The 23,982-nt window shown below is 44.9% G+C and overlaps 1 protein-coding gene across 9 annotated transcripts in view; it reads left to right on the top strand.

Annotated features, from left to right (window-relative positions):
• MLPH (melanophilin) overlaps nucleotides 1-23,982 on the top strand; it is a 139,708-nt gene that overhangs the window by 16,587 nt on the left and 99,139 nt on the right. For 7 of the 9 annotated variants that reach the window (XM_073646687.1, XM_073646688.1, XM_073646685.1 and 4 more), the window contains 2 exons: nucleotides 5,718-5,869; nucleotides 11,605-11,826. In XM_073646687.1, coding sequence (XP_073502788.1) covers nucleotides 5,760-5,869; nucleotides 11,605-11,826 — 332 coding nt within the window. In that variant the 5' untranslated portion in view covers nucleotides 5,718-5,759. Of the gene's footprint in view, nucleotides 1-5,679; nucleotides 5,870-11,604; nucleotides 11,827-23,982 lie in introns of all 9 variants that reach the window. The other 2 variants (XM_073646681.1, XM_073646689.1) reach the window with 2 other exon arrangements.

The following is a 23,982-nucleotide window of genomic DNA, read 5'->3' as shown; positions in this document are numbered from 1 at the left end:
CCGCCATCGGACGCCATCTCGGATCGTTTCCCGCCGTTTGCCCGCCATCTGCAGCCTTTTCCCGCCATCCACGGAGTTTCCCGCCATAAGGAGACGATTCCCGCCACCTGAGATGATTTCCCGCCCTGGCAGAGCGGACTCCATTATGGGCGTGCCAGAGGGTGGCAAGAGGCCACCTCCCATCGTGGGCCAGGTCCAGGAATGGCGCCAAAAGCAGAAACCGCCCCCACCAGCAGAGACTGCAATGATAGAAATGTCCATCAGCGTGAGAGGGCTGCCCCTGGAACTGACAATCACTAAGTTGCCCCGGGACCACCCTCAATGGGGGCGGATACAGAACAAAACCAAGAAGATGGGTGCGGCCTGGAGGAGTCTGGACAGATCGCACCCGGAGATGGAGGGAGAGTCGATCAGCACCGACCCTGTGGTCCGGAACATGTTACAGGCTGCCACCCCAGAAGGCCTGGTGGAGATCCTGGCACAGCTCCCCAGAAATCGGGAGCGTGCACAGATCGCGCTGGAGGCCTTGGCCCGGAAGATGGCCCGGGTACAGCAAGAAGCGCTGGCCGAGTGGAGGAGAGAGATGGTCCAGCAGGCTGGAACCCGCCAGCAGAGGATGCCACCCGCAACGTGGAGCGTGTCTGCCCCTGAGGATGGTGCAGGAGGAACGGAGGCCGGAGACGACGACGCGGAGGGAGCCGCAGAGATGGAAGCAGGTAATGGGGACGTCATCACCCCGTGCCCAGTAGCCGCAAGCCTGCCCCAGCTCCCCGTCGCAGAGCCCGAAGTTCCACTTAAGCCGCGCGTTGCCGCACCGCCGCTGCTTCCAACTAGGCCTCAAGCGGCAGGAGCCGCGGTCGTGCCCTCTGATACGCCACGCCCCTTGACCCTGAGCGCGGCAAAAGAGGAAGTGCCCCCGGCCCGGTCGCAGGGCCGAGTATCCCAGGGCGCCGCCGTCTCCACAGTACCCTTCACCTTCAGAGTGCCACCGGCCTGGTCGCAAGGCCTGGTGAATCCGGGCGCCGCTGCCCCCACCGCGCCCTCAACCTCCACAGTGCTGCCCCTGGGCGAAGATCTGTTTGCGCAGCATACTAGCCCGGACGGGCTGCCTTTCGTTTGGCCACCGGAGTACGTCAACCCCCGACTCCGAAAGGAATGGCCTCTGTGTGAGCCTCTGATCCCGGCTCCGGCACCCGCCAAAATTGTTCCGCTCCTGCTGGAGGAGGCCCAATTTGTATGGGACCCCACCGGCGAAGACCTCATGGGGTTCACCCAAGAGACCCGGGCGGCCGCAGCCCAACGTGAGGAGTGTTGCCGACAACAGCTGGAGGTCTTTCAGAGGGAACGGCAAGAGAGGCGGGTCCGCGAGGAGCGGCTGCAGGTCCAAAGCGCGGAGCAGAAAAGCCGGACCCGGCGAAACCGCTGTGCGGCCCACGGTCCCCGCTCCACCGGGACTGTCATAAAGTTTCAAATGGAGCACGGCTGGGGCTTTATCCGGGATCACAGAACCCCCGGCGATGTCTTTGTCACCCGCAGGGATGTTGAGAGCCACCTGCCGGAGGGACACCGAGGACGTGACCTCTACCCGGGTGATGAGGCTACCTTCACCCGGCACCAGTGTGCCAAAGGACCATACGCCCTTCACGTGCACCGGTTGACGGAGGAGGAGTTGCAGTATGGGGAAGATCAAGAGGACCCGGACGGGTCTGAAGACTATCCTCAGGAGGAGACAAGGAGAAGACACCGCTACTGAAGGGAAGTAGCCCAAATAAAGTACTGTAAATAGTTACCCGTAAGGGTACTTGACATGCTGCTAATCAGAGTATGGTCCCCGTTGGGACTAGTGTGGAACTGTTTAAAGGGACTGTTTCCTGTGTGCCCCTATCCCTTACCAGGCTGAGGACTGTGAGCAGCCATTCCCCTATCCCCACTGGCCGAGGACTGAGAGCGGCCATACCCTGTAAATAGTTGCGCTTCCTAAAGCGCCCCCTTCTGGTTTTATAAAGAACTGTTTTCTCTAGTGACTGTTGCACTTTACCCGGTCATAAGTTGCACCGTGGCCGGAGGAACAAGAATGCTTTATATGGAAAAGTTTTATATCAAAAGTTTATGCTGCTAAGATAGTAATCTAAAAAGGTACCTGTAATGTTATATCTTCTGATAATGTTTTTTTTATAATGTTTTATATGTTAGTGTGTACTTTAAAAAAATTTTGTATGTTTTGTTTTATTCTTTTACAGCCCGAGGGCGTGCTGTGGTTTACCAGGGGGGAATGTAGCACCCCGAGGACTCGGCTGCTACAGGGGTATTGCACCTCAAACCAGAGGTGTGGTATTCCACTCCCGGGTAAGGATGGAGTGTGGGACCGAGCTCAGTTAGCTGCATGCACTACACTCATCCCATTTCCGGGGGACAGAACAACGGTACTCCCACTAGGTAGATGTGCAGGTACGACAGCGTCTGTCCCTGGCTGGAGTGGGAGGGGGGGGAGGAACATCCCAGTAGTGTAGGAGCAGACAGGGGAGGGACTCTGGGCATTGGTAGGAGCCCATTGGGTGCTAGTCACCTGGGCTCGGGTGTCAGAGGGAGTATAAGAGGTGGGCACCATCTTGAGACAGGAGGTTGAGTCTGAGGAGAAGCTGAGGGAGAGCTCAGCCAGAGAGGGCTGACAGGGAGCTGTGGCTCCGTCTGGGCCCAGCTCCAGGGCCAGGCCTGAAGCGCAGAGAAAGAGGAAGAAGAGGAAAAACCCAGTGAAAGGCCCAGAGACACAATTAGAGGGAACCCTGAGATCCCACAAGTGAACTAAGACGGGTGAAGGGTTGGCAGAAGAGGGTACCGGATCCCAAACTGGTAGAGGCTAAACATCCTTAGCCAGGAACCGGAGGTCGTGGACAAGTTTTGGCGCGACCCCTCACCATATCCACCAGGAAGGCAAACCACGCATAGGGTCAGGGAAGCCAGGAAAGGTTTCGCCACCAAAAGACCCGAGGGAGTCGGACAAAGGTGGGTCCCTGGTGAGGACGGCCCGTAGGAAGGAATAGAGGGGAGCTTGGGACCACGCTCTGGAACTGCCTGGGGGTTGGCCGAGTCCCGCACCTGGTGGACGCAGCACGGCTCGGGTGGTCACTGCTGGCCAAAGTGACCGGAGCAACACCTGTGAGTAAAAGCCTTGAAACTGCACCACACGTCTCTGAGCTTCCTTGCTGCACCATCACTTCCACTATCATCCACATCTGCTGCCCTGAGGTCATACCCCTCCCGTTGGGGGTTCTACCAGCTACGCTGCACAACCTTACCACCGGCCTCAGCGGTCTGCCCTGCAGCGGCGGCTTCATAGCCGCATTCAACGGGTGGCGTAGTCGAACATTCTAACATCTACTGCTAAAGACTGCCGCTCAGTTTGACTCTCTGGGCACGGACCGGGTCACCGCCACGAGACTACTACCCCCATCTGATCCGGCTCCGGGTAAGCCCCCGTGCGCGCGATGCCGCACGACACAGCAGGCCCAGGGGCGCGTCACATCCATGTGCTGTCAGTATGCAATTCATTTTTTTTACTCAGCAGCTATTAATCTTTTACAGGACCATTTACAGTTTCCTATGTTACATAATTGTAATATATCCATAAAAATCGGATGCCATACTGATGCTCCATATGGCATGCAAATTTTTTTTTCTCTCACACTGTACCGATTTTGGTCATGGCCCCACTATCAGTATTTGGTCAGTATTCAGCCAGTAATTTTTCTCAGTAGTGGGAGCCAAAACCAGGTGAGGAACAATCAGAGAAAAGGTATAATAGACACAAGTCACCAATTCTGCATTTATCACCCACTCCTGAGTTTATCTCCCACTCCTGAGAAAAAATACTGACCAAATACTGATAGTGGGGCCATGGCCTAAAGGTGTATCCGGTACTGCACAGTGTCTGTTCCAAGACTATTTTTTTTTCTGCCAAACTTTTATGCTGCAGTACTTTTCTACTTGTTTATTGTAACCTTTTAAAAAGTTGCAAAATTTTTGTAATCCCCTGAAGTAATTTTTTTTTTATGCTGAAATTTTTGCACAAATGTTAGATTTTTTGCAAATACGGGTCATGCAACTTTTAACTCTAATAAAGCACAAAAAAAGGAACAAAACAAAATAATAGCATTTTTTATGTTGCACCAATTTGAGGAAAGTCAACAAATACCACAAAGCAAAAATCAAAAGTGACTTAAAAAAAACCTGCAAATGATGAAACGGGTCCCGTATCTTTTAGGGTATTTTGCCCACAGTCAGGAAATAACAGCGCTTTGGAGGCAGTGTATTTTCGCTGCGTTCAATCATGCAGTTAAATCTGCATGTGTTCCGTGAATCATGCAGATTTACTGAATCCAATACATTCTACTGTGGAAATTTCTGTTGTGGAGACGCAACAGAAATTGACATGCTGTGGCTCATAAACCTGCACCGTGGGTGAGTTTACGCAGCATCAAATAGAAGCACAGTAGACATGGAATTTCTATAAATCCCATCAATTGTGCTTCTAATGTAGAACGCAGCGTTTTGGACGCAGCGTAGGTGAGCTGCGTCCAAACGCTGCTATTCCTGATTATGGGCACGTACCCTAAAAGCTCATTCACATGTCAGTTATTTTTCTCGTATGACTTTCATCAGCGTTTTTGATCAGAGTGTCAGTTTTTACCATCAGAGTTTGGTCCAAGTTTCAACAGTTTTTCTCAACTGAAAAAAAAACTGATGGATGTTTCTTCAGCTTGTCCTATTAAACAGTCCATGAAATATAGACAGCACACAGACGGCATCCGAGTGCTGTCTGATTTTTTTTCACGGATTCGTAGACTTTCATGGGCGAGTTTAAGACGACACTCGGGTCAATATCAAACATGTCTCCGTGCTTTTGTGCGGACCTCTCAGTCCGAGGACTATCTTAGGTGTGAGTGCTATCCATGAAAACAGAATTTGTACAAGAAAAACTGATGTGTGAATGAGCCCTCATTCTATTATTCTATTGCTTAGTCCACTGCAGAGTCCTCAGGCATCGTACAAGTTAAAGCCAAGGGAATTGCAACTGATTTTTCAGTCGTTTGGCCCCTAAGGTTTGTGTGACAAGGACGGAACATTCAAAGCAGAATATTTTTAATGCACATAATTGAAACTGACAATAAGACCATTGAGAGAAGTAGGGCCGTCAAGGGCACATGCTATCTTCAGACATCAGCCCCTTGTGGTATGACTATCAGCTGACCGCCTTCGGCACAGACATTCATGTGAATCGTTTCACGCTCATTTTTAGAAATGAGGGAATGTGTCCTTTTCATGGTAGTTGAAGTGAAAATCTCATCTTACATAAAATAGAGTTTATATATGCTTTTTTTAACCCTTTTAATTTCAGCACTTTGTAACCTGGGTCCCATCTTCGCTCCTCCAATATAAGTGTGTAAATGCTGTATATACATCCAGTACGTGCTTCCATGATCCATTCTTGACTCTCTTCTCTGACTTTATTAATTCATTTCCTGTCTTACGTTTTCATGATCTTCTTATCACATGTCATCTCCAGAGGAAAAAAAAACAATGTATCATGTGGACTTTCTGTAAATTATCTAGGTCAATTCTGCGCCTATCAGTTACAATGACATACAGTGTTAATCTGCCAGTGCTTCATGTGATACACAGATATCCGGCTGCATCACATCTACTGGCTCTTCTCTTAGATCTTACAGCTGTGGTGACCACCGAATACAGAATCCATCACCATGGGGAAAAAACTGGACTTGTCCAAGCTGAGCGAAGATGAAGCCAAACATGTATGGGAGGTTGTGGAAAGAGACATGAATCTCCGCAAGAATGAAGAGCAGAGGCTTGAGTGAGTACACCATAAAGCACGAAACCGTCATACAGTGTACAGTGCATGCTGCAACAGCTGCCATAACAGGGAAATGTTAAAGTCCAGCTAAACCTCTGTAATAACTGTTATATTTTCCAAAATATTAAGGTATATTTAGATTTAAGTGGAAGTTTTTTGTTCAGTTTTGGTGCAGTTTTCGTAAACACAAGAAAAACTCTCCATTTTTGTGAGTGTAAGGGGGAACGTTTCTCCTTTGTGGAGAAAGCCAAGCTGGTGTAAGGAGACTTATAGGCCATGCAATGCTCCTCTGAGATTTTAAATAGCCTCTTCAGGGAGCAGGGAGGAAGAGAACATAAACTCTAGTAACATCTATTGGATGTAGCACTGATGAAGGGCAAACATCCCAAAATACTTATCTGCAAAAGGAGTGTCTGGTTTGGCTTTTAACCCTAAGACATGTGACAAGGTGACAAGGCTCTTTAAAAGGTAGATATTGACTTTTAGGATTGCTGCAACCAGTAGGTGGCACTAGAGTTAAAATCCTCTTCCGCTTTGAAAAGGATAGTTGCATATTCTCCATGTTTGTAAATTTTTGCAAAACTATGTAAGAACACAAAAATGGTGAAAAGACAGACAAGTCTATTTTTTTGTGTGAACCACTCGGTCCATTAAAAAATATTGGCATTGGAAGAACCCCATGGACTTTAATGATGGATATGAGTTATATCCGGAAAAATTTACGTCATATGAGTCAAAGTCATATAATGGAACTATTTGCATTTTGCCTGTGTTCTTGGTCCACTCCTAGTTTTTTGCTTATCAATGAGGATCCAAAATACTGACCTAAAAGCTGCAGTGTGAAATAGGCCTTGGTCAAACAGGCAAAATTATCTCGTTCTGTACAGTGGTGCTTGAAAGTTTGTGAACCCTTTAGAATTTTCCATATTTCTGCATAAATTTGGCCTTAAACTATATCAGATTTTCACACAAGTTCTAAAAGTAGATAACGAGAACCAGATCAAACAAGTGAGTAAAAAATATTAGATTTTGGTTTTTTTTTGGAGGAATAAGTAAAATGTGGCAAAAGTATATGAACCATTAAGATTACCAGATAATTTGAAGGTGGAATTAGTTTGATGTTGTCATGACATTGATTGAAAATCAGGTGCGAGTGGGTACATGTTTGTGGATGTATATTGTGGCACAAACTAAGAAGATTTCTGAGGACCTCAGAATAATTGCAGATGCTCATTAGGCTGGAAAAGGTTACAAAATCATCTCTAAAGAATTTGGACTCTACAAATCCACAGTCAGATTGTTACAAGGGGGAGAATCCAAGACCATTATTAACTTCCCCAAAAATGGTCGACCAACAAAGATCATTCCGATAGTAAGGTGAATAATAGTTCAGGTAGTCACAAAGGTACCCAAGATAATCTCTAAGGCCTCTCTCACATTAGCTAATGTTAATGTTCATGAGTCTACCATCAGGAGGACACTGACCAATAATGATGTGCACATCAGGATTACAAGAAGAAAACCATTGCTCTCCAAAAAGAACATTTCTGACCCGGAGAAGTTTGTTAAAGATCATCTGGAGAAGACATAAGCCTATTGGAAAAATGTTTTGTGGACTAATAAGCCCAAAATACAGCTTTTTGCAGCAACTGGACCAGGACAGCTCATCACCATTGGTGGAGCAATGAATTCTGAATTTTATCAGTAAATTCTAAAAGAGAATGTCAAGACATATGTCCATGAGCTGAATCTCAAGAGAACGCGAGTCATGCATTAAGACAACGGCCCAAAGCACATAAGTCGTTCTACAAAACAATGATTAAGGGAGAATAAAATTTAAGTTTTGGAATGGCCAAGTCAAAATCCTGACCTTAATCCTGTAGAAATTATGTAGAAGGACCTGAAGCAAGCAGTGTCATGACATTGGATCATTTTTTTCAATAAAACAAATGTCAAAAGTCTAATAACTTTGCCTCATTTGTTTAATTTGGTTCTGTTTATCTACTTTTAGGACTTGTGTGAAAATCTGATGTTGCAGTCGCTGATTGGCCACTGCTCATCAATATTCCATCAGCTCTGACATTCGCCCTGATGAAATAGTAAAGGCTACAACTAATCAGCGGTCACTGGTTGGCTGCAACTCTCACGCTGGAGAACTGGCGCCGACATTGGCTGGAAAAGTGCCAGTGCAGTTACTTTTCTGGGGGGACTCTGGCATTTAGGAAGGGTTGTCCAAGTACTCCTTTATACCACAATATGCCATATTTGATAGTGAAGACATTTTCTTATTTTCTTTTGCTGTGAGTTGTAATAATCAATGAAACTAAGGGCATACATCGAGCAGTATAAATACATCTGTGCAATTAGCTTAGTGGAAGAATGTAAATACTTAACAATCCTCTTTCCTCTAAACTCATCCTTCTTGCCAAACATTACGTCTGCTCCACCCTGCTCAAACCCCAAAAACAAATAGCTCCTGGTATGTGCAGGTAGGAGTCTGTGATTCATCCCCATGCAGACATTTCTAACAGCTGCAGTCAAGGCAAAATTAATATAATGTAGCAGTGAACATCATTACCTATATCCAATACTTTATAGAAGACGGTAAGAACAAAAAGGTATAGAAAATCTCAAGGTATGAGTAAGACAGCTTCTTCTTGTCTGACACTGTTTCAATACTTCACAAAGGGAAATGAAATATATGATGACTTGTTCTTGACAGGAGGTTTATTGGTCCTGTCCAACGCCAGACTCCTAAACTAAATGTAAGATCAATATATATGTAACTACCATTCTCCCGACGTTCCTTTATACTGCTGTCCATATCCTTCACCGGTCTCCTCACTTCCTCTTCCGTCAAGGACAGGGTGTAACTATTCCAACCAAACAGGGGCCCCATGATGAATGCATCACTGCTGTGGTCAGCAATTGTCTGCAGCGGTTATACCTTGTCTCACCAACTGGAAGAGGGAGCCAGGAGATTGGTCGATAATGTTTTTTTTAATTTTATACATTTTTCCACCATATTAGACCTGTTTTTACAATGGAAGAAAAGAGGCAAACTACCATTTTTAAGGCTGGGCCTACAGAGCAACTTTGACCTTTAGACCATTATAGCTCGGCTAAAGATCTTAAGGTAATGGCTACATCCTAACAATTGTGAATATGGTCATGTTGTGACTCTTATGTTGCTGAGACTTTGATACACAAGTGGATTTCTTGTGATTTAGGCGTCATAGTTCCAGTTTTTCACAACATGATCACATACACTTGTATTATGCTGCGATGTATCATTTCAGTACTGCGTTCTTCAGTCGTGAAATGACTGGCATAGCCATAGCCAAAATAGAACTATATGGATTATTTGAAGCTACAGTGTTTTTTTTTCTTTTTAATTCTTTTTTTTTTTTAAAGCAATAAAACATAAAAAAATATATTAATTGAGCACCCCCATAATCGTACTGACCCACACAAGAAACCAATATGATTAGGAATCATCTCTGCAATTGTAAACATGTATAACCTTGGTTGGGGGCCCACACAAGGTATTTCACTTTCCATGCTGAACCCCTAGCTACGCCGCCAAGTCACACCATTGGTTTGGTTCACACACAATTGCTTACGTGCACCCTCTCTAATCCCTGTAGTTAACAGGCTGCTCCACTACTTTCATATTGTTGACCCATCCTCAGAATAGGTAATCAATTTTGGATCGATAAGGGGATGACACCAAGCGCCCCCAGTGATCAGCTGTTCTCAGTGCCGGTGGCAGACAGATGTTAGCAGTTGCGGAAGTGAGCTGCACAGTTCTGTCAGCTGTGTAGTGGCCCCTGCAGATCCACTCATTCATCTATATAGGGTTAGATCTGCAGTACCCAGCAGCAGCCACTACGTAGTTGACGGAGCTGTGCTGTTTACCTCCGCAACTGCTGACATCTGTCCACAACCGGCACTGAGAACAGCTGATCTGATTGTCAGACCTCTGTAGATCTGATATTGATGACCTATTCTAAGGTTAGGTCATCAGATGGAGAAAATCCAGATAACTGCCACTCCCAAAGGCAAAAAATGGATAATTGACCTAAAAATAAAAATGTATTAAAAACACAACGCATTTCGGCTGTACCCAGCCTTTTTTCAGATGTCTAGGAAACAACCAGTACAATGAACATATACAGTACAGACCAAAAGTTTGGACACACCTTCTTGGCATTCTCTTGATGAGCTTCAAGAGGTAGTCACCGGAAATGGTCTTCCAACAATCTTGAAGGAGTTCCCAGAGATGCTTAGCACTTGTTGGCCCTTTTGCCTTCACGCTGCAGTCCAGCTCACCCCAAACCATCTCGATTGGGTTCAGGTCAGTCCGCAAAATTGGGCAAACTTTGAATGTGTCCCCAAGTGCAGTTGCAAAAACCATCAAGCACTACAAAGAAACTGGCTCACATGACAACTGCCCCAGGAAAGGAAGACCAAGAGTCACCTCTGCTTCTGAGGATAAGTTTATCCGAGTCACCAGCCTCAGAAATCGCAGGTTAACAGCAGCTCAGATTAGAGACCAGGTCAACGCCACACAGAGTTCTAGCAGCAGACACAACTCTACAACAACTGTTAAGAGGAGACTTTGTGCAGCAGGTCTTCATGGTAAAATAGCTGCTAGGAAACCACTGCTAAGGACAGGCAACAAGCAGAAGAGACTTGTTTGGGCTAAAGAACATAAGGAATGGACATTAGACCAGTGGAAATCTGTGCTTTGGTCTGATGAGTCCAAATTTGAGATCTTTGGTTCCAACCACAGTGTCTTTGTGTGACGCAGAAAAGGTGAACGGATGGACTCTACATGCCTGGAGGAGGAGGTGTGAGGGTGTGGGGGTGCTTTGCTGGTGACACTGTTGGGGATTTATTCAAAATTGAAGGCATACTGAACCAGCATCGCTACCACAGCATCTTGCAGCGGCATGCTATTCCATCCGGTTTGCGTTTAGTTGGACCATCATTTATTTTTCAACAGGACAACACCCCAAACCTGGAGGTGTGTTTGGGGTCATTGTCCTAAGGCTATGTTCACACATCATGTTTTTTTGATGCGTTTTTTAATGCAAATTTTCAGCTACGTTTTGCATTTCCAGCAAAGTCTATGAGATTCCAGAATTCTTAGTTCACACATCATGGGTTTTTTTGTTCAGGTTTTTGTGCTTTGCATGTTTTTTTACAAAATAGAGCATGTCACTTCTTTCAGCATTTTTTGAGCGTTTTTTCATCCATTGGAAGTAATGGGTGGTGAAAAAAACACTGAAAAAACGCACACCAAAAATGCAGGTGTCAAGTTTTCAGCGTTTTTTCAGCATTTTTTGTGCCTAAACCAGAATGGGATTTTTTCTTATCACTGAACTTTATGTACATGCATAACAAAGACAAAAGGACAGTGAAAAAACCCCTGAAAAAACGCACCAAAAAAAGCAAAAATCCAAACAAATCCTGAGCAACCTCCTGGCAAGAGATCAGGTTTTGCTGCAGAAAATGAAGGCTGAAAAAAAAAAAAATGATGTGTGAATATAGCCTTACAATACATGTTTTATTTATTTGGCCTAATTAATGATTCGGGTAAGAATAATACCCAGTTTAAGGTCAGTGGTGCGTTCTCTGGAGTACTTGGTGTCACGATATTAATAAAATCTTTTATATCTGATATATCTATTTTCTCTGAATATTTATCGTCCTTATCCTTACATCTGCAGCGACTTAAAGGAAAAACTGGAAAAAGAAAGCAGTAAGAGAGATCTGCTGTGCAATCAGAGTCGTCTGAACAGCAGCCACTGCATTCACTGCCTGCAACCCTTCCAGTTCCTGATCAACAGCAAGCGCCAGTGCAAAGACTGCCGATTATATGTCTGCAAGAACTGCAGCCGCTACAACAAGAAGGAACAGGGCTGGGTGTGTGATCCCTGTCGGGCCTCCAGGTAGGTGACATTGCTGTAATCCCTGATGCAGTTCTATGGGGCTGATAATGGCCTGAATATTTAGTGTCAGTAAGATTTGCATCACAATGGAAATAATTCCGATAACGAATCTACATTGTATAATTGTTATTTATGCTATTCTCTAATAAGAGAAAAGATGAAGAAAATTCTGATTACTTTTCAATTTAATTTATGGTGAATAAGGATTTGCATTCATGTAAATGTTGTCTTTTCAAGACATCCTCTGTAGGGTTGAGCGAGTATGTTCTGTCCGAGTATGCTCGGGCCGAGCTCCGAGTATTTACAGCTGCTCGGTGATAAGGTTAAATCGCTCCCGTGTGCATGATTTGCAACTGTTTGACAGCTTTATTACATGTGAGGAATGTGTAAGAAATAGACATTCCTCCCATGTAATAAAACTGTCAAACAGTTGCAAATCATGCACACGGGAGCGATTTAACCTTATCACCGAGCAGCTGTAAATACTCGGAGCTCGACCCGAGCATACTCGGCGAAAGGGTTAATAGAACATACTCGCTCAACACTAATCCTCTGTCATTGAGTCATATGACATCATTCAACACTATGGACACCTTTCTATGAGTCACAAAAGAGAGCGGATATATATGAGACACCATTTAATTACAACACTATGTCTCGTATGTAAGAATGCCTGCCTGGCTGTGGATTTTGCTAGATTAAACGATTGCCTACTTGGGCGCTGGGTGCACCATCTATAGTGGCGGCATTTTGGAAAGATATGTTTCTGGTAAAGACAACCCTAGAACTTGCAAAAGCAGAGCTCCCCTATAAAGTTGTAATGTGAAATACTCAGCACAGATCTTTTTGACCTGAAAAGAACAGGGGACGACATGGGTCCTTTTCCTATGGGGCTGTTTTCATATTTATATACAGGTGCATCTCACTAAATTAGAATATTATCAAAAAGTTAATTTATTTCAGTTCTTCAATACAAAAAGTGAAACTCATATACACTGCTCAAAAAAATAAAGGGAACACTCAAATAACACATCCTAGATCTGAATTAATGAAATGTTCTCATTGAATACTTTGTTCTGTACAAAGTTGAATGTGCTGACAACAAAATCACACAAAAATCATAAATGATTTATTAACCAATGGAGGCCTGAATTTAGAGTCACCCCCAAAATTAAAGTGGAAAAACACAATACAGGCTGATCTAACTTTGATGTAATGTCCTTAAAACAAGTCAAAATGAGGCTCAGTATTGTGTGTGGCCTCCACGTGCCTGTGTGACCTCCCTACAACGCCTGGGCATGCTCCTGATGTGGTTGCGGATGGTCTCCTGTGGGATCTCCTCCCAGACCTGGACTAAAGCATCCGCCAATTCCTGGACAGTCTGTGGTGCAACGTGTCGTTGGTGGATGGAGTGAGACATGATGTCCCAGATGTGCTCAATCGGATGCAGGTCTGGGGAACAGGCGGGCCAGTCCATAGCTTCAATGCCTTCATCTTGCAACAACTGCTGACACACTCCAGCTACATGAGGTCTGGCATTGTCCTGCATTAGGAGGAACCCAGGGCCAACCGCACCAGCATATGGTCTCTCAAGGGGTCTGAGGATCTCATCTCGGTACCTAATGGCAGTCAGGCTACTGTTATGATCTGCTACAAGCACTAAGGAAAGAAAGGAGATCTCTGCCTACAATAGAACTAAGCTAGATCCCTACGATGTAACGGGGAACCTGATCCTGCGATCAGACCCGCTAAAGTCCTCGGCTAGTCTGTACGAAGACCTATAGATGCAAGGGAGGGATCCCTACAAGAACTAGGGACTGGGATAAAGTTGGACACCTCCTAGCAGAAATTGTAGCAGTAAAAGACAAACACACAACATAGAACATAAAGGTCCGAAGACCTAGCTAAACTGACTGAGAAAGGTAACTAAGCACCAGGCTAACTTAAGAGTAGAAATTACAATGAAGTCCAGCAAGGCCAGGAGGGCGGAGCAGGATTAAATAGGCAAAAAAGGTCATGTGACCAGCAAGATAGAAAAAACCTAACAGGAGAGTTCTAACAGTACCCCCTCTTCTATGAGGATCCTCCGGATCCTCTAGGCCCAGGCTTATCAGGAAGCCTCTTGTGAAACGCTCTGACAAGTCTGGAAGCAGAAACATCATCCGCCCTCACCCATGAGTTATCCTCGGGTCCGAAACCCTTCCAAGCGACGAGATACTGCAAACTCCCTCTATACCGTCTAGAATTTAGGATGCGGGAAATTTCGTATTCCCCGTCCTCCACCACCGGAGGAACAGTGGCAGAGGCGTCTCCATCCGACACATAAGCTCTTTTCAACAGAGAAACATGAAACACCGGATTAATCTTCCAGGAGGTAGGAACCTCCAACCTAACAGCAGATTGGTTAACTACCTGAAGCACCTTAAAGGGCCCTACAAACTTGGGACCCAATTTTTTAGAAGGAATCCTCAACCGCAGATTCTTAGAGGACAACCAAACCATGTCACCAATAGCAAACCAAACCTCTTGCCGTTTCCTATCAAAGTACCTCTTAGATTTTTTGTTAGCCTCCTGAAGATTACCACGCACATCCGTCCAAACTCTCTCCAAATCACCGGAAAAACTCTCCTCCTCAGGCACAGCCGATACCAATTTGGAGAATGACCCAAAAGACGGATGTCTCCCAGAACAACAAAAAAAAGGCGAACAACCAGCAGAAGAGGATGTATGGTTGTTAAGAGCAAACTCAGCAAGTGGCAGAAACTCAGACCACCCCTCCTGATTATCTGCCACAAAACAACGCAAGAACTGCTCAACATCCTGATTCTTCCTTTCTGTCTGGCCATTAGACTCAGGATGATATCCGGATGAAAACGACAAATGAACTCCCAACCTGTCACAAAAAGCACGCCAAAAACGAGCCACGAACTGAGGTCCCCTATCCGAAACAATGTCAGTAGGAACGCCATGTAGTCTGACAATTTCCTTGACAAAGGCCTTAGCGAGTGTCTTAGCGCAGGGCAGTTTGATGAAAGGAACCAAGTGACACATCTTGCTAAAACGGTCCACGACCACCCAGATGACTGTGAAACCCTCAGAGGGGGGAAGGTCAGTAATAAAGTCCATAGCCAGATGTGTCCAAGGTGCACTAGGAACCTCCAGAGGGCAAAGCAACCCCGCTGCAGGAGTATGTGAAGACTTAGATCTAGCACACACCGTACATTGACGCACCCACTTAATGACTTCCTTCTGCCATCCAGGCCACCAAAAACTGAGACCCACAAGTCTCTTGGTCTCAGAAATTCCTGGATGACCTGCCAACCGAGACTCATGACACTCAACAAACAAATCTCTCCTAAAGGTCCTAGGCACAAACAACCTCCCATGGGGAGTGTTAGATGGGGCATTCTCCTGTGCTTTAAGAATCTCATCTTCCAAAACGGAGTCCAATGCAGCAATCACAACACCTTCTTGTAAAATGCTCCCCTCCTCCTCAGCACCGACCATGGGAGAAAAGCTGCGAGACAAAGCATCAGCTTTAACATTCTTGGTACCCGGGATGTAAGTAACAGAAAAATTAAACCGCGAGAAAAAAAGTGCCCACCTAGCCTGACGGGCATTCAAGCGCTTGGCAGCATCAAGATAGATCAGATTTTTATGATCAGTGAAAACCTGACGCCAGTGTTCAAATGAGAGTTTAATAGCCAGCAATTCCCGATTACCAATATCGTAATTAAGTTCAGTCTCAGAAAATTTTTTTGAAAAAAAAAGCACAGGGATGTACTCCATCCTTGTTTTTCTGAGACAACACCGCACCGACCCCCACCGAAGAAGCATCAACCTCAACCAAAAACGGCTTAGTCACATCAGGCTGCATAAGGATGAGAGCAGAGCTGAACCTCTCCTTTAGAAACACAAAAGCTTCAATGGCCTCAGTAGTCCTCTGAACCGCATTAGCACCTTTCCTGGTGAGATCGGTCAGTGGTTTGACAATAATAGAAAAATTTTTAATGAATTTTCTGTAATAATTGGCGAAACCCAAAAACCTCTGTATCGATTTCAAACCAATAGGCCTAGGCCATTCCTGAACCGCCTGAACCTTCACAGGGTCCATCTCAAAGCCCTCGCTGGAGATAATGTAGCCCAAAAAACTAATTCTCTGTACAGCGAACTCACATTTCTCCAGCTTAGCAAAAAGCGAATTGTCAATTAATAACTGTAATACTGTTATGATCTGCTACAAGCACTAAGGAAAGAAAGGAGATCTGTCCCTACAATAGAACTAAGCTAGATCCCTACGATGTAACGGGGAACCTGATCCTGCGATCTGACCCGCTAAAGTCCTCGGCTAGTCTGTACGAAGACCTATAGATGCAAGGGAGGGATCCCTACAAGAACTAGGGACTGGGATAAAGTTGGACACCTCCTAGCAGAAATTGTAGCAGTAAAAGACAAACACACAACATAGAACATAAAGGTCCGAAGACCTAGCTAAACTGACTGAGAAAGGTAACTAAGCACCAGGCTAACTTAAGAGTAGAAATTACAATGAAGTCCAGCAAGGCCACAAGGGCGGAGCAGGATTAAATAGGCAAAAAAGGTCATGTGACCAGCAAAATAGAAAAAACCTAACAGGATAGTTCTAACAGCTATCTCTGGCGAGCACATGGAGGGCTGTGCAGCCCTCCAAAGAAATGCCACCCCATACCATTATTGACCCACTGCCAAACCGGTCATACTGAAGGATGTTGCCGGCAGCAGATCGCTCTCCACGGCATCTTCAGACTCTGTCACGTCTGTCACACGTGCTCAGTGTGAACCTGCTTTCATCTGTGAAGAGCACAGGGCACCAGTGGTGACTTTGCCAATCCTGGTGTTCTGTGGCAAATGCCAAGCGTCCTGCACGGTGTTGGGCTGTGAGCACAACCCCCATCTGTGGATGTCGGGCCCTCATACCACCCTCATGGAGTCGGTTTCTAACCGTTTGTGCAGACACATGCACATTTGTGGCCTGCTGGAGGTCATTTTGCAGGGCTCTGGCAGTGCTCCTCCTGTTCCTCCTTGCACAAAGGCGGAGATAGCGATCCTGCTGCTGGGTTGTTGCCCTCTTACGGCCCCCTCCATGTCTCCTGGTGTACTGGCCTGTCTCCTGGTAGTGCTTGCAGCCTCTGGACACTACGGTGACAGACATAGCAAACCTTCTTGCCACAGCTCGCATTGATGTGCCATCCTGGATGAGCTGCACTACCTGAGCAACTTCTGTGGGTTGTAGAGTCCGTCTCATGCTGCCACGAGTGTGAAAGCACAACCAACATTCAAAACTGACCAAAACATGAGCCAGAAAGCATTGGTACTGAGATGTGGTCTGTGGTCCCCACCTGCGGAACCACTCCTTTATTGAAGGTGTCTTGATAATTGCCAATAATTTCCATCTATTGTCTATTCCATTTGCACAACAGCATGTGAAATTGATTGTCAATCAGTGTTGCTTCCTAAGTGGACAGTTTGATTTCACAGAAGCTTGATTTACTTGGAGTTATATTCTGTTGTTTAAGTGTTTCCTTTATTTTTTTGAGCAGTGTATTATATAGAGTCATTACAAACAGAGTGATCTATTTCAAGTGTTTATTTCTGTTTATGTTGATGATTATGGCTTACAGCCAATGAAAACACAAAAGTCATTATCTCAGTAAATTAGAATACTTTATAACACCAGGTTGAAAAATGTTTTTAAAATCCGAAATGTTGGCCTACTGAAATGTATATTCAGTAAATGCACTCAATACTTGGTCGGGACTCCTTTTAATTACTGCATCAATGTGGCGTGGCATGGAGGCGATCAGCCTGTGGCACTGCTGAGGTGTTATGGAAGCCCAGGTTGCTTTGATAGCAGCCTTCAGCATTTCTGCATTGTTGGGTCTGGTGTCTCTCATCTTCCTCTTGACAATACTCCATAGATCCTCTATGGGGTTAAGGTCAGGCGAGTTTGCTGGCCAATCAAGCACAGTGATACTGTTGTTTTTAAACTAGGGATTGGTACTTTTGCCAGTGTGGACAGGTGCCAAGTCCTGCTGGAGAATGAAATTTCCATCTCCAAAAAGCTTGTCGGCAGAGGGAAGCATGAAGTGCTCTAAAATTTCCTATTAGACGGCTGTGCTGACTTTGGTCTTGATAAAACACAGTGGACCTACACCAGCAGATGTCATGGCTCCCCAAACCATCACTGATTGTGGAAACTTCACACTAGACCTCAAGCAGTTTGGATTGTGGCCTCTCCACTCTTCCTCCAGACTCTGGGACCTTGATTTCCAAATGAAAATTGGAACTCTGGGACCTTGTGGAGTGTCAATGACTGCCTTCTGGACATCTGTCAAGTCAGCAGTCTTCCCCATGATTGTGGAGCCTACTGAAACAGACTAAGGGACCTTTTTAAACGCTTAGAAAGTCTTTGCAGATGTTTTTTGTTAATTATTTTAACCCCTTCGCAACCCTGGGTTTTGTCGTTTTTGCTTTTTCGTTTTTTGCTCCCCTTGTTCCCAGAGCCATAGCGTCTTTATTTTTTGGACAATATGGCCGTGTGAGGGCTTATTTTTTGCGGGACAAGTTGTACTTTTCAACTCCATTACTATTTTTACCATATCGTGTACGGGAAAACGGGAAAAAAATTCCAAGTGCGGTAAAATTGCAAAAAAAGTGCAATACCACAGTTGTTTTTTATTTATTTTTTTACCACGTTCACTGAATGCTAAAACTGACCTGCCATTCTTATTCTCCAGGTCATTACGAGTTCGTAGACACCAAACATGTATAGGTTATTTTATATTTAAGTGGTGAAAAAAAATTCCAAAATTTGGTAAAAAAACCTAAAAAAAAATAGCGCCATTTTCCGAGACCATTTTTCGTGATCTGGGGCTGGGTGAGGGCTTATTTTTTGCGCGCCGGGCTGACGTTTTTATTGATAATATTTTGGGGTAGATCCGATGTTTTGATCGCCCGTTATTGCATTTTATTGCAATTTTGCAGCGACCAAAAAACATAATTCTGGCGTTTAGAATTTTTTTCTCGTTACACCGTTTACCGATCGGATTAATTCTTTTTTTATATTGATAGATGGGGCGATTCTGAAAGCGGGTTTTTTTTTTTATATTTTATTTTGAATGGGGCAAAAGGGGGGTGATTTAAACTTTTTTTTATTTTTTTTATATTTTTAAAAACATTTTTTTTTTCACTTACTGCATGCTTCAATAGTCTCTATAGGAGACTAGAAGCAGCAGTTGTCTGATCGTCTCTGCTACATACAGGGGATCAGCAGATCCCCTGCATATAGCAGAAATGGTCCTGTGCTATGAGAGCCGACCACTAGGTTGTGCTCATAGCAACGAGATCATGACAGCCACAGGCATCTGCTGCAGACCCTGGGTTGTTTTGCACGCCCATCGGTGACCCGCGATCACGTGACGGGGTCGCCGGTGGGCGGGGCTTATGACGCGCAACCCGGAAGCACGCGTTAAATGCCGCTGTCGGAGATTGACAGCGGCATTTAACATGTTAACAGCCGCGGGTGGATCGCGATTCCACCCACGGCTGTTGCGGGCACATGTCAGCTGTAAGAATCAGCTGACATGTGCTCGGTTCAGTGAGGGCTTAGCGCAGCAGCCCTCACTGAACCGGGGGTACGCAAATGTGCGTACTAATACGGCAAGGGTTGGAAAGGGGTTAATTTACTGAGATAATGACTTTTGTGTTTTCATTGGCTGTAAGCCATAATCATCAACATTAACAGAAATAAACACTTGATATAGATCACTCTGTTTGTAATGACTCTATATAATATATGAGTTTCACTTTTTGTATTGAAAAACTGAAATAAATGAACTTTTTGATGATATTCTAATTTAGTGAGATGCACCTGTATATTTATGTATTGGTTGTGTGTATTTCCAGAGAGAGAGCAAATAAGCACCTATTGGCACTTCTGGTGACACATCTCTAAACTTACTTTGCTTTGTGCATTCGCTCTAATGTTATAGAGTGATGTCTCTTAAAGAAGTTGTCCTGGACTATTTTATTTTTTTACTATGGTCCTAAAAACTAACAGGCATGTAGTTGCTAACAGCGGCAACTACCTGCTTGTTCTACCCGGTGCCGGCTTAGACTGGTCACTGACCGCTCCTGCCAGCAAATCAACAGCTCCATGTCAACAGATCAGCTCTTCTTGTTCTGGGCTCCTCTGTCGACAGGTCATGACTTCTGATGTCATGCTGATTGATGAGCAGTTAGGCTGCGGGGAGCCAGCTGTCAATCAGCATGACTCCAGCAGTCATGCCCCATCAACAGAACAGAGTGGAAGAGAAGTCACTGCTCTGTTTAAGTGACATCAGAGTCACTGGTGTAGGAAAGTTCTGTGACTATTTACAACTATGCCGGGCACAACATTCAGGTAGGTAGCAACTACCTGCCTATTAGTTATTAGGCCCATAGTCAAAAAAATCAAAAGTCTTGGATAATCCCTTTAACAAACCTCTGGAGTCTTACCCCGTTGACCTTAGATAATTGGATATGTGCACTCATATGGATAGAAAGTATCAGAGTTAATTGTGTGAATACTAAAAATACTCATTCCACACAATAAATCTCTGCTCCAGCTCATGGTAGGAATGTGTCACAATCTGTCTGTTTAGTGATTATGTAGAAACCATTTCCTGCATTGCCGATTTCTAAGCAAAATTCCAGTTCTTCCTGCTGTAGAATAAGCAACGGCTACAAAAGGAACAAAGGGAGCATGGCTGCCAGAAAATGTAACTCTATATTATGTCGACATAAACTGCACCTGACTATAATATCTACGATAATACTCAGCCTCATGTGCAAACACTAGTTGGATTCAGTGGGGTAACTTATAGCTCGTGTGCTCGTTGCAAAATTTCCAAAGCCGGCCCCAACTATCATTGGTCTTTAAAAAAAGAGCTCTTTTCGACCCCTCTAAGCTCCAGGGTCCAGATGCATCTGCAAACCCTGCACCCACTATATGCACGACTATGTGTTAGCAAATATGTTTTGTATAACCATAAGCACAATGCACTGAGCAGGTGGCTGCAGTCAGGGACTCCCATTTATAAGTGCACTGCTCAATAAAAATGAGGAGAACACTTTTACATCGCAGTATAATTCTCATTCAGATGTCAGTGATTTTTTTTCCTAGGCAAAATTATGGTCCAGGTTTCCTCAATGTTTTTTTGCCAGAGTTTCATCAGAGATTGGTTAGGGTAAATTTTTACCATCAAAGTTTGGTTAGGGTTTCATCAGTTTCTCCTGGATGATAGGTCTAAGGCTGAGTTCACACGATGCGTTTTTCATGCGTTTCCGCGGCGTTTTTGCAGTTGCGTAAACGCCGCGGAAACGCATGAAAAACGCATGGTAGAAGGGCAGCAATGTTCCCCAATGGAAATCCGCATGTGCTGTGCCCATGATGCGGATTTTTCCGCAGCATGTCAATTAATTTTGCGGAAACGCTGCTCTTTTCCCGCCATTGACTTGCATTAGACCGCATGGAATCCGCATCACTGTATATGTTGATGCGCTTTTCATGCGGTCTAATGTGCGGATGGTACCCGGGTGTGGAGGAGAGGACTCTCATCCAGACCCAGGTACCATTAAAAAAAAAAGAATAAAATAAAAAATATATATATTGTCACCTTCTGACAGCCCGCGCTGCGTCCTGCTGGCTTCCCGCGCACTTCGCGGTTGAATGAAGGACCTTCGCTGACGTCAGAGTCATGTGACGGGTCACGTGACGCTGACGTCGGAAGGTCCTACAGTCTTCACTGCCGGCAGCCGGGACCGATGAAGCAGGACACCGGGGGCCATCAGAGGGTAAAGTATATATTTATTTTTTATTTTTTGACATTCACACACTATATAAATCCATGCCGGTTGCATGGATTTATATAGTGTGAAGTTGACAAGCACTTTCCAAGTGATGCTAAAATCGCTTGGGAAGCGCTTGTCAACCCGCATGCGGAAATGAAAGTGAAGACCGCTTCATTTCCGCATGTCCCTGGCAGGAAACCGCATGTACAATCCGCATGCGTTTTTTCCTGCCAGAGAGATGCAGAAACGCTCAGGAAAAAATCCTGAGCATTTCTGCATCGTGTGCACATACCCTAAGGGGTAACGTTTCTCCTTGTGGAGAGTGACATTCCGGCTCTGGAATGTCAAGGTAAGGAGGCTTATTCGCAATGCTCCTCTGGGAAATTTAATATGCAAATTGCCTCTTCAGAGAAAAAGAGGACTTGAATTCTGTAGCGCCACCTATTGGAAGTAGCAATCCTACAAGTCTGATTTGGCTTTTATCCTAAGTCGTATTGCACAAGGGTTGATTGTGACTTATAGGATTACTGCTTCCAATAGGTGGCGCTATAGAGTTCAAGTCCTCTTTTTCTCTGAAGAGGCAATTTGCATCCTGGATGAAAAAAATGAACTGATGGCAATTTCTCAATCTTCTCCTATTAAACAGTCCGTGAAAAACAGACAGCGCATGGCTGGCATCTGAGTGCTGCCCGTTTTTTTTTCATGGATCCATAGTCTTGCGCAGGTTAATTATTTCCGAGAGACTTAGATCAAAATCAGACAACTCTTGTTCGGATCACTCAGTCCACAAAAATACACGGATATGTCAATGGCCACATAGATTATAATAGGTACGAGTTCTATCCGTGAAAAACATAGACAGTTAAGGTTCCGGGAACTCATTCTGTCTAAGGCTAGACATGGGTAAAACATTTGGTCTTGTGGTTTTGCAGGTGATCCTCCACGAAATCAAATAATTGGTTAAAGGGGATTTGTTAGTAGGATCAACCCACCTAAGCTGTGTATATGGACATGCAGATCATAGGAAGCTGAATAAAATGATACCTTGATATCTGCTGTGATCCGATGTTTTATTTTTGAAGGTATTTTGGTGCCCTAGGCAGATGAATACCAATGGCGCCCCTCAATGAATCCTCAGCTAACCAAGTAAAGGAATGGGTCAGTAACTAAGGTAACAGGACTCCTAACTCACCCCTTTCCCCCTCCGATGGGTCAGGTAACAAGCTCTGACAACCACTTACACTAGAATTGTTACCTTTTTCACCAAAAAATACCAGCAAAAAAAAAGTGGTGTACTTTAGTGATGAGGCTCATAAAGGAAGGCATTTTCACAGTCGGATATGATTAATAATTGTTTGTGGACTATTTACACAATATTAGGGACAATAGCAATATTCATCCTTGACATCCTATATTTTATATGTCAGACACAAGGATAATTAATGAGACTAATATTACTTACGGGGAATCTGTCACCACATTTGACCTATCTAAACTATTAATATGGGCATACAGGTTATAGACTGCTGAGGACGGTGATCCCCGTATGCCTGATATCAGATGCCTTGTTGTTGATAAATCATCTTTTATCACTTTATATAAATGAGCTCTTCCAGGTTATGGGGAGGATGTTGCCTGGAAGATAACTCTGCCTCCAGAGATTATTATTAGTGTTGAGCATTCCGATACTGTAATATCGGGTATCGGCCGATATTCGCGGTATCGGAATTCCGATACTTAATTCCGATACTTTTACAATATCGGATACCGGAATCGGAAGTTCCCATAATGCCTGCGCTCTGCAGTGTCTGTGAAGGATGACAAGTTGGATGGCAGCGCGATCCAGCCTGTCATCAGAATGCCATCCCAGCGGGGGAGAATTCTCCTGATTGTTTAAAAGCCGGCGGGCGGTATAAAGCCGCCGGCTTTTAAACAATCACACAGCCCCATACTGCTTCCCCGCAGCCTCCCACCCCGATCCTCCGCTCCCCTCGCCACCTCCCATCCCGATCGTAAGTTAGGACCGGGCGGGGAGCGCAGCTCCAAGGAGCGGGGAGTGAAGGACCCGGGCGGGGAAGCCGGCAGTGAAAAGACTTCACCGCCGGCTTTCCCGTTCTGTGCTGCGCTTTCCCGCCGGTTATTTCAAATGAACAGCTGAGGTATCAGCTGATGCCGATCAGCTGTTCATTTGAATTAGCCGCGGTGCCCTCAGAGGGTTCATGTGAGTTCATGCTTGACTGCATGAACTCACATGAACTTTCCCACGGCCGCACAGGTCAGCCTCAC

The sequence above is a fragment of the Phyllobates terribilis genome, unplaced genomic scaffold, assembly GCF_046119375.1.
Source record: "Phyllobates terribilis strain yellow unplaced genomic scaffold, ASM4611937v1 Scaffold_9__5_contigs__length_417890890, whole genome shotgun sequence".
Taxonomy (NCBI): Eukaryota; Metazoa; Chordata; class Amphibia; order Anura; family Dendrobatidae; genus Phyllobates; species Phyllobates terribilis.
This window is presented reverse-complemented; position numbering and strand designations above follow the sequence as displayed.